Source organism: Asparagus officinalis, chromosome 2 (genome assembly GCF_001876935.1).
Source record: "Asparagus officinalis chromosome 2, Aspof.V1, whole genome shotgun sequence".
Lineage (NCBI taxonomy): Eukaryota > Viridiplantae > Streptophyta > Magnoliopsida > Asparagales > Asparagaceae > Asparagus > Asparagus officinalis.
The window spans coordinates 24043176-24058889 of NC_033795.1; the positions used below are offsets into that span (position 1 = coordinate 24043176).

The window sequence follows — 15714 nt, forward strand, 5'->3', positions numbered from 1 at the left end:
CAGTGCCGCCGCCGCAGTTTCAGTACCGCTGTCGTCGCTACAGTGTCGTCGCCTGTTTGTTTTGTCCTTTTTTTTCCATGGCCTTGAATAGGTGATTCGAGGTCACATATGACCCGATCTGGTCATCTAATACTGCTTATTTTTTGATCTGCTCTTAGTCTATGTTTAAAGAATAGATCTCTACTACTGTCCTGGCTATTTAACTACTACCTGCCTATCACTATTGTGTAACAATGTCGGAAACAGATCTCTTCTCCTCTTCTACATCTCCCTCTGCTGCTGCTGGTCAGACTTCTGCGCCCAAGGTAGTCTTGGGGACTATAATAAAATTGAATGGTAAAAACTATCTGCTTTAGGCTCAGGCTTTCCGTATCTTCATTGGCGCTCAGAACAAACTTCCACATCTTCTGGCCTTTCCTCCACCCACCACAGATCCCACCTACTGTTCCCGACTCTCGTCTGATTATTGTGTTATGACATGGCTCCTCAACAACACAGAACCACAGATTAGTAGCAATGTTATGTTCTTAACCACTACGAATGAGATGTGGGACAGCCTGAAGATTATGTACGGGAATGAGAAGAATGCTTCCCATGTATTTGAGATTTATGAGCGACCGTTTGCACTCAAACATAGAGATAGGTCAGTTCCGAAGTTCTTTGATGAGTTAAAGTAACTAATAGACAAACTGGAGATGCATCAGCCTGCAGTAGCTGATGCGGCGACGTTGTTGGGATATCATCGTGATTTGGCAGTGTCTAAGGTTCTTTCTGGATTGCACCCTACCTTACAGTCCCAGTTGAGAGGACAAATATTAGGTGGAGATACCATCCCATCACTGACTGCTACATTCTCCAGAGTCATGTAGGTCTCTACTGGTGTTTTTTTTATACTTCTGCACCGTCTCCACCTTTAGTGGATCAGTCTATCATGTTCTCTAGTAGAGGTAGAGGTCGCGGTTGTGATCGTGATCGTGATTCTGTGGGAGGACGTGGCTCTTTTAGTGGGAGACATGGTGATTCTGATAGGGGTTCACATCAGTGTGATCACTGTGGGAGGATCAATCATATTTCTGAGAAGTGTTGGGAGAAGTTTGGTCGTCCTCAATGGGCCCAAGTAGCCGATGCCGAGTCGACTCGCTCACCTATTTCTACTACTACTTCTAGTAAACCAGTCGCTACTGTTCCTACTGTTCAGATCTCTCAGGCAGATTATGAGAGGTTATGCCAGTTAGAGCTCTCTCAGAACAATCATTCGGCTACTCATGCATCCTCTTCAGGTATGGATGCTTACATAGCTTCTCCTCATGAACCATGGGTACTAGATTCTGGAGCCTCATTCCATATGACAGGTATAAAGGATCGTTTTGTCTCTTTACATCTTTTTGATAATTTTCCTCTATTCGCATCGCTGATGGTACACTTTCTTCAGTTCTTGGTGCTGGAGTAGTTCATGCTACTTCCTCTTTGAAACTCACTGATGTGTTATATGCTCCTAAATTTCCTGTTAGCTTATTATTCATTAGCAAGTTTACAAAGCACAATAACTGTAAAGTCACCTTCTTTCCTTCTTATTGTGTTTTCTAGGACCTAGCAACCGGGATGACGATTGGTTCCGGGCATGAGAGAGGAGGTATGTACTATTTGGACAACAGTGTGTCGGGTGCTGGTCTTGTTACAGTATAGCCTGATTCTACCTTACTGTGGCACTGGCGTCTGGGTCATCCTTCACTACAGAAACTTAGATCGGTAGTTACTGTTTAGTCTTCTCTTTCTTCTTTAGGTTGTGAGTCATGTGAACTGGGTAAGCACCATCGTGCTTTTTTCAAAATCGTGTCAATAAACACAGTAGTTTTGTGTTTGAGTTAGTTCATTCTGATGTCCTTGTCGTGTTCCCTCTGTGAAGGGTTTTTGTTATTTTATTATTTTTGTTGATGATTTCTCTCCATGACTTGGCTATATTTGTTGAAAGAGAGGTCTAAAGTCTCGCATGTTATTGAACTTTTTTATAATGAATATTTGTTGAAAGAGAGGTCTAAAGTCTCGCATGTTATTGAACTTTTTTATAATGAAATAAAAACCCAGTTCTCTACTTCTGTTCATATTCATTGAACTTTTTTATAATGAAATAAAAACCCAGTTCTCTACTTCTGTTCATATTCTTCGTACTGATAATGGTTTGGAATATATGAAAAATGAGGTTTCAAAATTTTGTGTTCTTAATGGTATTATTCATCAAACTTCATGCTCTCACACTTCACAACAAAATAGAGTTGCCGAGAGGAAGCATAGACATATTCTCGATGTTGCTAGAATACTGATGATACATATGAATATTCCAAAGTACTTGTGGTCTGATGCTGTCCTCACTGCCTGTTATTTGATTAATCGAATGCCTTCCTTTGTTCTTGATGGTTTGATACCATTCCACTGTCTTTATCCTGCTAAAAAACGTTTTTCTGTGATTCCTCGAGTTTTTGGTTGTACGTATTTTGTTCAGGATTTAACTGCTGGGTTGGATAAATTGTCTCCTAGGTTCATTAAGTGTGTGTTTGTTGGATACTCACGTACTCAAAAAGGGTATAGGTGCTATCATCCGATCACCAGGAGATATTTTATTTTTGCTGATGTTACCTTCTTTGAGTCTGTCCTATATTTTTCCTCTGGTTCCACTATCTCTGTCAGTCCACAAGTACCACTACCTTCTACAGCTCCCACTACTATTCAGGTATCTGCTCCTGTGGCTACTGCACCAAAGCCTCTACTAACATACTCTCGTCGTCCTAAAGTACATATACATGTCTCTGCTCCTGCTGACTCTTCTTCTCCAGCTACAGGTCCATCTCATGTCGAGCCTCATATCTCTTCTGACTTAGATGTCTGCTGACTCTTCTTCTCCAGCTACAGGTCCATCTCATGTCGAGCCTCATATCTCTTCTGACTTAGATGTTCCTATTGCTCTTCGTAAAGGTAAACGGTCTTGCCCAAAATATCCTATCTCTCTTTTTGTCTCTTATGATCGTCTCACCCCATCCTTTCGTCAGTTTGCTTTGTCCTTGTCCACTATATCTTTACCTAGGTCACATGAGAAAGCTTTGTTAGTACCCGTCTGGAAGCAGGCTATGGATAAGAAGATGAATGCACTGCTTTCTAGAGGGACTTGAGATTTGGTCTCTCTACCTACTGAAGCGACTGTGGTTGGCTACAGATGGGTGTATACCTTGAAATATCACCCTGATGGATCTGTTGATAGATATAAAGCTCGTCTGGTTGCTAAAGGATATACCCAGACATATGGTATTGACTATTTTGAGACTTTTTCTCCTGTTGCGTGTCTCAACTCCATTCGAATTCTCTTCTCTCTGGCTGTTAATCTGGATTGGAAGATGCATCAACTAGATGTGAAGAATACTTTTCTTTATGGTGATTTGGACGAGGAGGTTTATATGGAGCAACCTCCTAGGTATGTTGCTCAGGGAGAGAATATTATCTGCAGACTGAAAAATGCCATCTATGGGTTAAAACAGAGTCCTCGAGCTTGGTTTGATAAATTCAGCAATGTTATTTCTAGTGTTGGTTTCCAACGCTGCCATTCTGATCACTCTGTCTTTTTTCGACGCACAACAACTGGTTTGGTTATTTTAGCCGTTTATGTTGATGATATTCTGCTCACTGAGAGTGACTCTGTTACCTTAGTAGAGACAAAGGAGTATCTAAACCATCATTTTGTCACTAAGGACATGTGAAAGCTAAAATATTTTCTTGGGATTAAAGTTGCATATCAAAGACATGACCTATTGTTGTCCCAAAGGAAGTATGCGTTAGATTTACTAGAAGAAGCAGGTCTCTCAGGATGCAAACCTTCAAACACTCCAATGGAGGCAAATATTGATTTGTGGCGTGATGATACCTCTCTACTAGATGATGTTAGACGATACAGGAGACTGATTGGTAAACTAATCTATTTGACAGTTACCAGACCTGATATTACTTTTGTAGTGGGTGTACTGAGTAGGTTTATGCACAAACCTAGAGAAGTTCATTGGACAGCTGCTCTGAAGATTTTGGCATATATCAAGAGTTGTTCTAGTAAGGGATTGCTATATAAGAAGCATGAGCATACTCACATTTCTGCTTTCTCTGATGCTGACTATGCAGGAGATGTGGGAGACCGGAAGTCAACCTCAGGATTCTGTATTTTTATTGGAGGTAATCTTGTGACTTGGAGAAGCAAGAAACAAGATGTAGTATCATGGTCTAGTGCAGAGGCCGGATATAGAGCAATAGCTCACACTGCTTGTGAGATGGTGTTGTTACGAAAGTTTATGACAAAACTTGGTTTTGTTCAACCTGGACCCATGCCTATGCATTGTGACAACCAATCTGTCATTTACATTGCACAGAATCCTGTATTTCATGAGAGGACAAAACATATTGAAGTTGACTGCAATTTTGTCAGAGATGCTTGGGAGAAGAAGATAGTGTGTCTCATATTCACTCCATCCTCATAACAACTTGCTGATATTCTTACCAAGGCTATTTCTTCAAAGGTGTTTTCTATTATATGTGACAAGCTGAGCATGTTGGATATTTATGCTCCAGCTTGAGGGGGAGTGTTAGATTAAGTCTATTGGGTATTGGGTTAATGGGCTGTGACCTGTTAACCATACCCTTATTTGTATGACTATATATATATATATCTCTAGTATCTGAATAAATTAATTAAGTTAGGGTTTTACTCTCTCAATTATCTCTTTCTACAATATAGAAATCCTAAAACAAAAAACATACTAGGAATTCTAAAACCAAAATCAAAACAGATTAGGAATCCTAATAACTTGTTACCAAAATAGATTAAGAATCCTGTTACCAAAACAGATTAGGAATCCCAATAACCTGTTACCAAAACAAATTAGGAAACATATTAGGAATCTGCTATTCAACACATGATACATGCAAAAAAACTATATCATTTACACCCCACATGATCTATACGTAGAAAGTTTTGATCATTATTTTATCTATATGAAAAAGAGATAGCTATTAAGTGTTTGAAAAATCAACATATTAAACTTGATTCATATTCAAGAAGACTCCAAATTTTATAAAAATTTTATCATGTACATTTGATGATGTTTTGAATAAGATGTACGGAGCTGATTTGATAGTTGAGCTAGGCTACTATTAATAGTATCCAAACATACAGATTTCATTATCATTAACCCATGCAAAACATGTCGTCAAAATGAATGTTTCAAAATTTTTATGTAGTTGGTTAATTTTCGCCTCATGATATATAATTCAAAACACATGAATTCATTTGAAATTCTGTTTCTAACTAGTTCACATGTAGTAGATCAGATTTACCAGTTTGGATTTTCATTTTGGGTTTTGATTTTCAAAATTAGGTTGATAGTATAAGCATGTTGGATACTATTAGTAGTAGCCTAGCTCAACTCTATACACACATATATATGCAGAGGTGGGGTGGGGGGGGGGGCTCTTTATCAAGCGAAGCGGCATAATACTCACAGCAGAACCCGGATCCACTTGGATTCGGTTGACTTTGCTGGAGCCGATGTACCCGATGAAGTATAGCGGTCGATCGTGGTTCGAATTCTTCGTCTGCATATCCTCTTTGGTGAAAGTAATGCAGGGAAGGTTCTTTGTCGCTATGTTGCATTGCTGACTCAGCGGTTCTGGATTTTCAGGCACCGGCTTGACTTGAGTCAGAAACACCTCTGAATTGGCCAAAGCTTCTTGCAAGGCCTCTCTTGTTTCCTTGGACAACCGCAGTAACTCATACAGCGTTATCCGTGCTGGAATGTTGGCTAGTTGAGCCATTATTGTTACTGGGGTATTTTTAGTCTATTGAAGTCACATGCGTGGTGTAGGTGGGTTAAATTAAAAGGTGATAACTTGGGGGCTTTCGTGAGAAAAATTTGGGCATTTAGCAGAATAAACAAAGTTTAGGATAAGTTTCGTGGGAAACTGCGCAAAATTTTTGGGTTCTTGGAAATTTACCCCCCTTAAAGAATGTTATGTGAAAGTTTGGCTGTCATGTATTTGTCCTTTAAAATGTTCCTTCTTTGGATGACTTTATTATGACTAGACAATTGTGCATGAACACAATGTTAATAGTCAACACGCACCCTGGTAGGTCACAAGTGGAAGATTGCTCAAAAAATGGCATGCCCATCATAAGCCTTTGTGCTGTTTAACCTTTTCTCATGATGATTCATTTGTTGTATCTGGTGCTGAGGATGGCACAATGTGTGTATGGTTACTGATCAGGTAACGACAATTCATTCTTTGCTCATTTTTAGTCTGTTATTATCTTTTTATAGTTTTGCCTTAATAAGGGCTTCACATATTCTATATGCACGAAGTTTACTGCACACTGAAGACCCTCAATGTGGCGGAAGCGTGCCTTCGCTTCAAAATTGGTCAGAGCATTGTTCCTCCATAACTGGTTTTGTGTCAGTATCTGGTGGATTTGGTCCCGCACTACTGTCAAGCTCCCTTGATGGACGATGCATGGTTAGTTAAACAATTTAAACTTAGGAATGAAAGACTTCGTTCTTGTCATCTCTATCCCTTTAGCATCTCTGTATAAATGTGAATTTCATCGTCTTCTTATAGGTATGGGACCTCGTTTCAGGAAGACTACTGCAAAACCATGTATTTTCAGATGCTATCACCGCAATTGCCATTGATCCAGGAGAGCAGCTGCTGTTTGCTGGAAGAGAAGATGGGAAGATATATGTCAATGCGCTTGATCTTGGTCTCCAAGAAAACCAAATCACGATTTCAGAAGATGAATCTGGAGTGTTGTTCGGACACGAGTATAATGTTTTGAGTTTTTCAATATATAGGCTAGTCATCTCAAAGTTGTATGGTATTTTATGTCAAAACTTTCCGTTGTACATGTAGAGGCCCCATCACTGCTCTAGCTTTCAGTTCAGGAGGATCATTCTTGATCTCTGCATCAGAGGATTGCACCGCTTGTCTCTGGGATGTACAGAGTTGGCAACTCATCCGAAGGTTTACTCACGAAAAAGGTGATTAGGTTCTATTCTTGCATTTTATATCCTATCATCTCAGTCTCTTTAATTAACTCTATTTCTTTCACAGGTCATATAACAAACTTAATAGTGATTCCAAAGTCATCTCTCTTAGCAACAAAGGAAAACCAGGGACTTCACCTTCAGCCTAAATTTTCTAAATTGGAAAAGACTTGTCAACTGAGTAATGCACAAACAGGGATAGTCACTCTTCTATCAGGATATAATTTTCATGAAGGTCATCCCTCTGCCACCTATTCGCTGTCGTCCAGTCTCCTAAACAAGCAAATTCTTGACACCGAGGTAACTCTTTAATCTCTAAATGTTGATTCATTTGTGATTCTTGGATAGAACTGGGCATTGGTCCAATGTGGCAACTTTTGGTAAATTTCACAAAACCTACTTGAATTTGTGGGGTTATGCACGAATCCCTGAACTTCACAAGTCACAGAAACCCAACTGAACTTTCAAAATTATACTGAACCCCCCTGAACTATTCTAAATTCTCATAAACGGCATTAGCGAATCGAGAAAAATGTCGAAACTAACCTTTTTACTTTTTACGTTTTACGTATCCTTACTCAAAGAGAGTAATGTAGAAGTTAAATTTAGTAGATAGGGGTGAAATGGTCTAATGGGAAGTTAAAATAACCGCTGTCAGTCATGCTACTGAAATGAGTTTCAGGGGGGTTGTCTCTGATTTATAAAGCCTAGAGGAGTTTGTGCAAAAACCCCAAATTTTGGGGGTTTTGATGAAACTTTCCGAACAACTTTTATATACTGGTTTGCTGGAGTCCTCTTTTTGTTAGCATGGAAGGACACCCGAGATGATCCAAGTGAAGATTGGAACCAGCATTGAGAACCGGTTATGGATCTTTAACATGACGAAGCACATAAACTCCATAAATCAGCACTTGCAGTCACGGGTTATAGATATGGTGCATCATCGGTTAGTTAGTGATGATGCCATGATTGTTCGTCGGAGGAGAGGAAAAGCTAAGACCGGTGATCTTCAGGAAAACCAAGAGTCTCCTTCATGAAGTAGGAAAAACCTTATGCTACTGAAGCTATTTCACTGTAAGTGTTGTAAGAGTGTCCTTTTTTCACTTAAAATTTGCATGTTATATTGAGTTTGTCATGCTCCTCATACACATTCAAGAATATGAAGAATCAACATATACATCATATTCTGATATACTTGATGAATTTATCTTTAAATTGATGTCCAAATCTTGGATTGATTGACTATACTAAATGCTCCATCTACCTGTAAACATAAAATGCAACATATAACTATAAACATGAAAAACAATCAAAGGAAATACAATATCAAGCAAACAAAAAGATTATTATAAAAATGTTGAAGCCTAGCTTTTGAATACGAGGCAAAAAGATAGTCCAATTGATTGGAAATGCCTTGGGAAGATTTTGGGGGTGTTTCATGTTGAATTAAAACTACCACATCATCAATGATTGAGATCTACTAACAGTATATGAGAAGTAAATAAGGCTTGGTTTGCCACACTCTTGGCTTGTGTGCCATTGACGCAACAACTACTTAAGCCATATGCTATGATACGTGTATGTTGATCATCAAGATTGCACTCGTCTAGATGTGTGTCATGTCAGCAGAACATCAATCAAAGATATGAAAGGACACAAAGCCCCGTTTACTCATATATGAAAGCAGCTTGGCGCAACTAATTTATTGTTAATTGAACCAGGATTTAAACCCTCAACAAATTTTCTCTGAATAATAGGAAAGCATGGTACTAGATTGACAATTTTTATGTTTTAACTCTGTTATCTTCGTTTTGTATTATTGTGACAGTTAAAAGGAAGGCTCAAAGGAGATACGATGTTTTTGGGGATGGATCTCTATATTCTTATGGTCTATTAGAGTGAAGAGCATCCATTTAAGTAGTAATTTGTCTTTTATCCTTCTCAAGGAACTTATAAGGAGCCCTTGATTTTCTGCATCAGTCTTGGATGTTAAAATTTTAACCCTGGGTCCTTATCATTATTGAGTTTTTGTGTAATGAAAGCAACTTTTAATAAGGTCTCAGAGTGTATGTATTACAAATACCACTATATGAGTCTAGGTTTCGACCCATGAAAAAGATATTCAACCCGCAAAGATACGTTAAGAGTATAAATTATAAACCTCACCACAACTTCAAATTTTTAGTGTAATACTGTACTGGAGTGTGAAATTATAACAATCAAATATGGGTAAAACTCTCTCTTCATCTCTCAAAAATTACTTTGCCTGCCCCAATTCAAAATTAAATTATTTGCTGATTAACATTAAAGGTACATTGTAGAAGCTTTTACATAAGCTTTGTTGTCTGTAAACTGTTATACGCAAAGCTAAATTCATTCATGAACATCAAATAAATCATAATTACAGAACTTTTTATCATTACTAACCAGTTTTGCTAAGCCCAACAGCTCTGCTGTCCTGGTTCAATCGTCATCACCAATTCTTTGCTTCTGAGGCAAGATAATTCTGCATTACTGGTTATTTTGGTATCTACCTATCTCTTATATGCTGTAGATATATAGAACCTGCATGCTTATTTTTTAGGGTTAATTACTGATACACTACATTTACTAATAGGGTGATATTCTAGACGACATCATTTCTCCTGTTTGGTTGAGATGACACGTAGGGGTCACGTGATGGTAAATTAATTTTTTCTCTCAGCGTCACTAGAAAAGATTAAGTTATTCTCCAAATTATGGATAAAAAAGTAATGACCCTTATTCAGGAGATATTGGTGTTGTACATGCGACAAACCCTAGTTTTCACTAGTGTTTTAAAAATAGTCTCTAATCTCTATGTTAGATTTATCATCCAAATTGTTAATCACCGTTTGGTTAGTGGATAACTAGAGATGGGTAATCACCAAATTGCCCTCGTGATATTCCGTTATGGAAAGGAGAGTTGTTGGAGGAGTAAACTGTTTAATAAATTAATTTGGGTTTTCTTTTCCTTTTTCAAACGGATAGGGGTTTAAATGGTTTTGGGTTTGAATGCATAAAGTTATAACTGTATTACTACAAAAATGTTTAAGACGACCAAATATTTCGTTAATTTCAGCAAGTCTCTAACTAGAGGGGCTAATTTCAAGCCACTTAAAAGATTTGAGGGACTAATTACAAAATACAAAGATACTGGGGACTAATTGCGAAATATATATGAAAGATTTGGGGGACTAATGTTGAAAACCCCCTTATATCTTGTGGTGCTTCTGCACATGAGCCCAGTGTTCATAACGCAATCTATTAAGGATATTATCATCTGGAATTCTTCTCTCAAAAGTTTTTTCCCTCACTGTTGTCTTTAGTTTCAATATGGCTTAAAGAAAAGCCAATAAAGTTGGTGTCATGTTGCTGTCTGCAAAAGTAACAGATTTGATCTGCCTCTTTTTGCAATTTGGGGTCCATTGTGCTGATGCATACGCAAAAGATATTGATTCCCTTTTCTATTTGTAGTCCAATGTTAAGGTAATTTTGCCCTAGTTAGAAATTTAGAATAAAGTATATTGGTGTCACAGTGATATTTGAAGCTCCACTGAAAGTAAGGAGAACCTTCATAATATATATATAATATATATATATATACTATATATATAAATATATATATATATAATATATATGGAGGTCCGAGGGTCATATTGAAGTTTAATTTTGAAGGAAAATTACTTGAAGATTGAAGAAGTTGTAAACCGGTAGTATGATTCTTTGCTAATTTCATGTACGAGTACAATACGTTCCATATTAGAAGAAAGGAGAAAGAGTAACAAACTTAAATAGGAAATTTTGTTGAATAACATTTCGAGTTAATTAGTTTCAATCTTTATTTAGTGTCCATCTTGTAGAAAACGGCGTCAAATTGTTCAAAGTGTTGAAAAACGTGAAAATTCAGCCGTCTGGGTGTGGTGCGTGACACATCCAGGTGTGACAGAATCTGTCATGTTCTCAGGGGTGTGGTGCGTGTTACACCCGGGTGTGGCAGACTCGTTTTCAGATTCCCACCCTGTTTTGGATTGGGTTTGCTATAAATAGAAACACATGTTTCTAGGGTTAAGAGAGAGAGTTTGAACAGAGAATTTGGGTTCTTTTGAGCACTTTGAGAGGAAGATTATTGTGAGGGAGTGACATATCATTGGTTGGGTTATTTTGAAAGTTGTTTGAGAGATTGTAACCTGTTGTTTCTCCTCCATATAGTGAAATCTGCTCATCCTCTCCTCGTGGACGTAGGCAATTGTCAAACCACGTAAATCTCTGTGTTTGTGTGTGATTTTAGATGTCATTTTGTGAATTACACTCGTGTTTTGTTTGGTTCTTCTCTCATCGCTCGCCGACTTATTTGGTTCCCGGGCACGCTTCCCCACGGCACGTGATAAGTGGTATCAGAGCTCAGATTTTCAGATCTAGGATTTTGTATTGGGTGGAGGAAGATTTGTTGTTGGAAGCTTGGTTCTTGCAGATCTAGGCTTTGGTGGAGATAGCGTTGCAGAGTTGCCGTTGAAGATCTCGCTTTCCTCGTGTGGTTAGGAAATCGTTCTGGAATCCTCTAAGGTTCAGTTGGTAATTTCTCAATTCTATCAAAGTTTGAATCTTTCTTTACAATTAGAGTTAGTTTGCAATGGGAGAAGAAGTTAGTGAAAGCAGCAAGGCGATGACGAGTACAGTTCAAGTTGTACTTCAGAATATAAAGATTAGTGTTGTGAAGTATGACGATAAAATCAACTTTGATTTGTGAGTGAGTGATGTGCAAGATGCACTGAATGCTCAAAATTTGGAAGAAACCATCATGGTCTATGAGAGGCCACCGAAGTATGATAAGGCGATATGAGACAAGATGAATCGAAACGTTTGTGGGATAATTAGATCTTGTTTAGAACAAGAGTTAAAATACGATGTGATTGGCGTGACGTCTGCGATGAAGATGTGGGAGATTCTCAATAATAAATATCTTACGAAGAGTGTTGAGAACCGTTTGCACTTGCTGCGAAGATTGTTCAGATTCCAGATGTCCATAGGTATCTCACTTGCAGATCATGTGAACAACTATACAAAGTTGTTGTCGGACTTAGCGAACGTTCATGAGAAGATAACGGATGAATGCAAGGTGATTATTTTGTTAGGCTCATTACCCGATGAGGAGTATGATATCTTCGTGCTCACTTTGTTGAACGGTAGATCTTTCATCACATATCGTAAAGTGACTAATGCGTTGACGAATTACGATTTGAGGAGGAATGAGCCCATATCCAAGAGGTGGCAATTGAGACAGGTCAAAGTCTGGAGGCCACTACCTATCAGCGAAAAACCAGTGTGCTTTTTGCAAAGAACAATGACATTGGAAGAGAGATTTCCCAAAGCTCAAAGAGAAGGAGAATAGCAAGAAAAAGGGCCCGAAGGCTAATGTGGTGAACATCACTAAATGTGATGATTCAGATGACTCATGCTTTTCTCTATTGATTACTCCAGAAGTGAACCATGCGGATGCATCGGATTGGATGTTGGATTCCTGCGCTACTTATCATGTGACTCCCCGGTGAGATTGGTTTGCATCGTTCGAGAAACTCGATGGGGGTGTGGTGGTCATGAGAAATGATCAATCCTGAAGTATTTGTGGGATAGGTACCGTCAGGATTCAGATGCATGATGGAGTTGTTCGTGAGTTGAATGAATTGTGATTTGTTCCTCAGCTAAAGAAGAATCTTATTTCCGTTGGAACTTTGGAAGCAAAGTGATTCAAGTTGATTTTTGAGAATGTTGTAGCAAAAGTTACTAAGGGATTTTTGGTAGTGATGAAGGGAGTTCGCAGTAGAAATCTTTATTATCTGAAAGGAAGCACCGAGATTGGCCAGGTAGCTTCAGCTGTTTTAGAGGCGGACACGAGCAGACTTTGGCACTACAGGTTGGGGCACACAGGTAAAAGTCACTGGAGGTATTGTGCAAGCAGGGGCTATTGGAGGGAGTCAAAAGTGGAAAGATTGAATTCTGTGAGCACTGTGTTCTTGGCAAGAAGACAAATATGAAGTTCGGGATAGCCATTCATAGGACGAGGGACATCCTGGACTACGTGCACACAGATGTTTGGGGTCCCACCAAGATAGCATCACTTGGTGGTCGATATTGGTTCATCACGTTTGTGGATGATTATTCTAGGCGTTGTTGGGTGTACATCATGGCGAAGAAGAGTGAAGTCCTAAGGATATTTGTGGAGTGGAAGAGGAGATTAGAACTACAGACGGGAGAAATATCAAGACATTGAGATCCGACAACGGCGACGAGTACACTTCAGACCCCTTTTAGCAGCTATGTCGAGACGAGGGCATAGAGAGACACTTCACAGTTAGTCATCGTCGTAGCAGAATGAGGTGGCAGAGAGATTGAATCGGTCTTTACTGGAGAATGTCTGATGTTTGTTATCGTAGAGTGGTTTGAAGAAGATATTTTGGGCCGAGACACTTTCATATGCGAGGCACCTCATTAATAGACTGTATTCATCTGTGAGTAAGGGGGAAATCCTTATGGATATGTGGTTAGGAGAGCCAGCACGCGATTATGACCAGCTCAAGGTATTTGGGTGCCCTGTATTTTATCATGTGAAAACTGATAAATTGGAACATCGAGGTAGAAAGGCCATATTTGTTGGATTTAAGCATGGTATGAAAGGATACAAGCTTTGGGATTAGTTGATAAGAAGATTGTGTGATAATCATATTTTATTACAATTTTATATCCTCATTATCTATTTTATATGGATAAATATGTCATTAATAATTGTTTTTATCTTTAATTGCATGTTAGTGAAGAATAAAGCCCAATATCTCTTATCTCAACAAAAAACCATGAATTAAATGAAGAACACAAGCAAGAGTTAAAAAGCCCAAGCCCAGAATCAAGCCGAGTAGCCTGTAGAAGCCGGAGAAAATAAAAAAAGTAAATATGAAAAAAAAATGTATTCAAGATAGTTGGCCGCAAAGAAACGACGATATCTCCCAATCCGAAAGGCGAAATTTAACATATAATATATGAAAATCACCTATCTCGATGAGAAGAAGCTAACCGTGAAGTCAGAATTTTTATTGGAGCATCGATGCCAGCATCGATGCTGGCATCGATGCCTGTATCGATGCGAAGTTATCCAGATTTCATCAACGGCCGAAATTACATTCTTGGGGCTCAAGTTTGATCCAAGGGCTCTCATTCACTGATGTTTACTATAAATATAGGTTGAGAGTGAGGGGTTAGAGGTGTGAAAATTTTTGTAACTCCTTTTGGAGAGGAGGGCTACTCTTAATTGAGAAGGTCTTTCAAATTTGTAACTTTTTGTTACAATTAATAAAATAATTTTTTCACCACTTTAAAATTTTCTCTTCTTCTCTTTGTTGGATGATGAAGATGAAGATGAAGATGAAGATTAATTTGAAGGTTTGTTTTTCTTATTTCTCTTTTATTGCTTATTAGTTTAGGTTTATTTTCATGCTTGTAATTAGATTTTATTTTCTTGTTTAAATAGCCAAGAGGCTAGAACCCTCTTGCCTTAGATTTATTTCATGCTTATAGAGTAGATTTATTTTCTTGTATTTAATTCTTGCAATTTATTTTATAGTTTTGATTTTGTAATTTATTTTGTAGTTAGATTTTAATTTCTTACACTATTCACCTTAAGGCTAGAACCTTCTTGGGTTTAGTTTTTCTTTTTGTTCATTTTTATTTTCTTTGATTCGCCTTTAGGCTAGAACCCTCTAGGGAATCATCTTTTTCTAAAAAGTGGATTCAATTCTAGATTACCCATATCTTTAATTGAATCCGCTATCTTTACATTCTTGATTTTTATTTGTTCTTGATTTTTTCCTTCTTGCCTTGTTGATCACATTTATATTATCACTTTCACTCTCAAATATATTCATTTACACAATTATTTTCATTTTCTCCATCTCTCAACAATCACATTCACTCATCACTCCTTTTTGTCACGCACACAACATAAGAACCGATTTTATATTTTCTCCTACAAAACACCTTCCTCGTGGATCGATATCTTTATACTATAACTTGACACTGTTGTGCACTTGCAACATTTTTGGTACATGTTTATGTCGCATCATTGTGCTGAGTAGAGACGTCACTTTCGATGAGGCTTCGATCTTGAAGCTTCCCAGCTCTCATCAGATGGAGAGCACCTCGACAGAGGAGATATCACATGTGGTGAAGATTGATACAGCTCTATAGTGTCCAGATGGTACCGTATCCATTAGAGTTCCAACTGAGGTGATGTCAGGCGAGCACAACAATGATTTGGAGGATACAGGTTCAGTAGAGCAGAATCAGGGACCGACGGCTCAGGTTCAGGATTCGATTGCGGTTCGGAGACCCAGGAGAGACATACGATTGCTAGCTAGGTATACGAATATAGTCATTGCTTATGCAATTTAGGTGAAGAGTGTCGATTGTAGGCGTCAAAAATTACCTATAGGTTCCCGCACGTAGCTCGGGACAAAGAAAAGACTATGAACGTCATTATCTGAGTCAAAGAGGATCATTCGATACCGTAAAGTAGCAACAAAGCGGCAAAACGAGACACAACAAGTGTGTCTCGAAATCCGAGACACACAAATGTGTC

The 15714-nt window shown here is 38.3% G+C and overlaps 1 protein-coding gene across 2 annotated transcripts in view; it reads left to right on the forward strand.

Annotated features, from left to right (window-relative positions):
- LOC109830545 (protein ROOT INITIATION DEFECTIVE 3-like) overlaps positions 1-9134 on the forward strand; it is a 14735-nt gene extending 5601 nt beyond the window's left edge. The window contains exons 3-9 of one of the 2 annotated variants that reach the window (XM_020397830.1): positions 6161-6294; positions 6390-6540; positions 6643-6845; positions 6934-7061; positions 7135-7367; positions 7874-8141; positions 8896-9134. In XM_020397830.1, coding sequence (XP_020253419.1) covers positions 6161-6294; positions 6390-6540; positions 6643-6845; positions 6934-7061; positions 7135-7367; positions 7874-8104 — 1080 coding nt within the window. In that variant the 3' untranslated portion in view covers positions 8105-8141; positions 8896-9134. Of the gene's footprint in view, positions 1-6160; positions 6295-6389; positions 6541-6642; positions 6846-6933; positions 7062-7134; positions 7368-7873; positions 8809-8895 lie in introns of those variants that run through there. The other variant, XM_020397829.1, reaches the window with a different exon arrangement.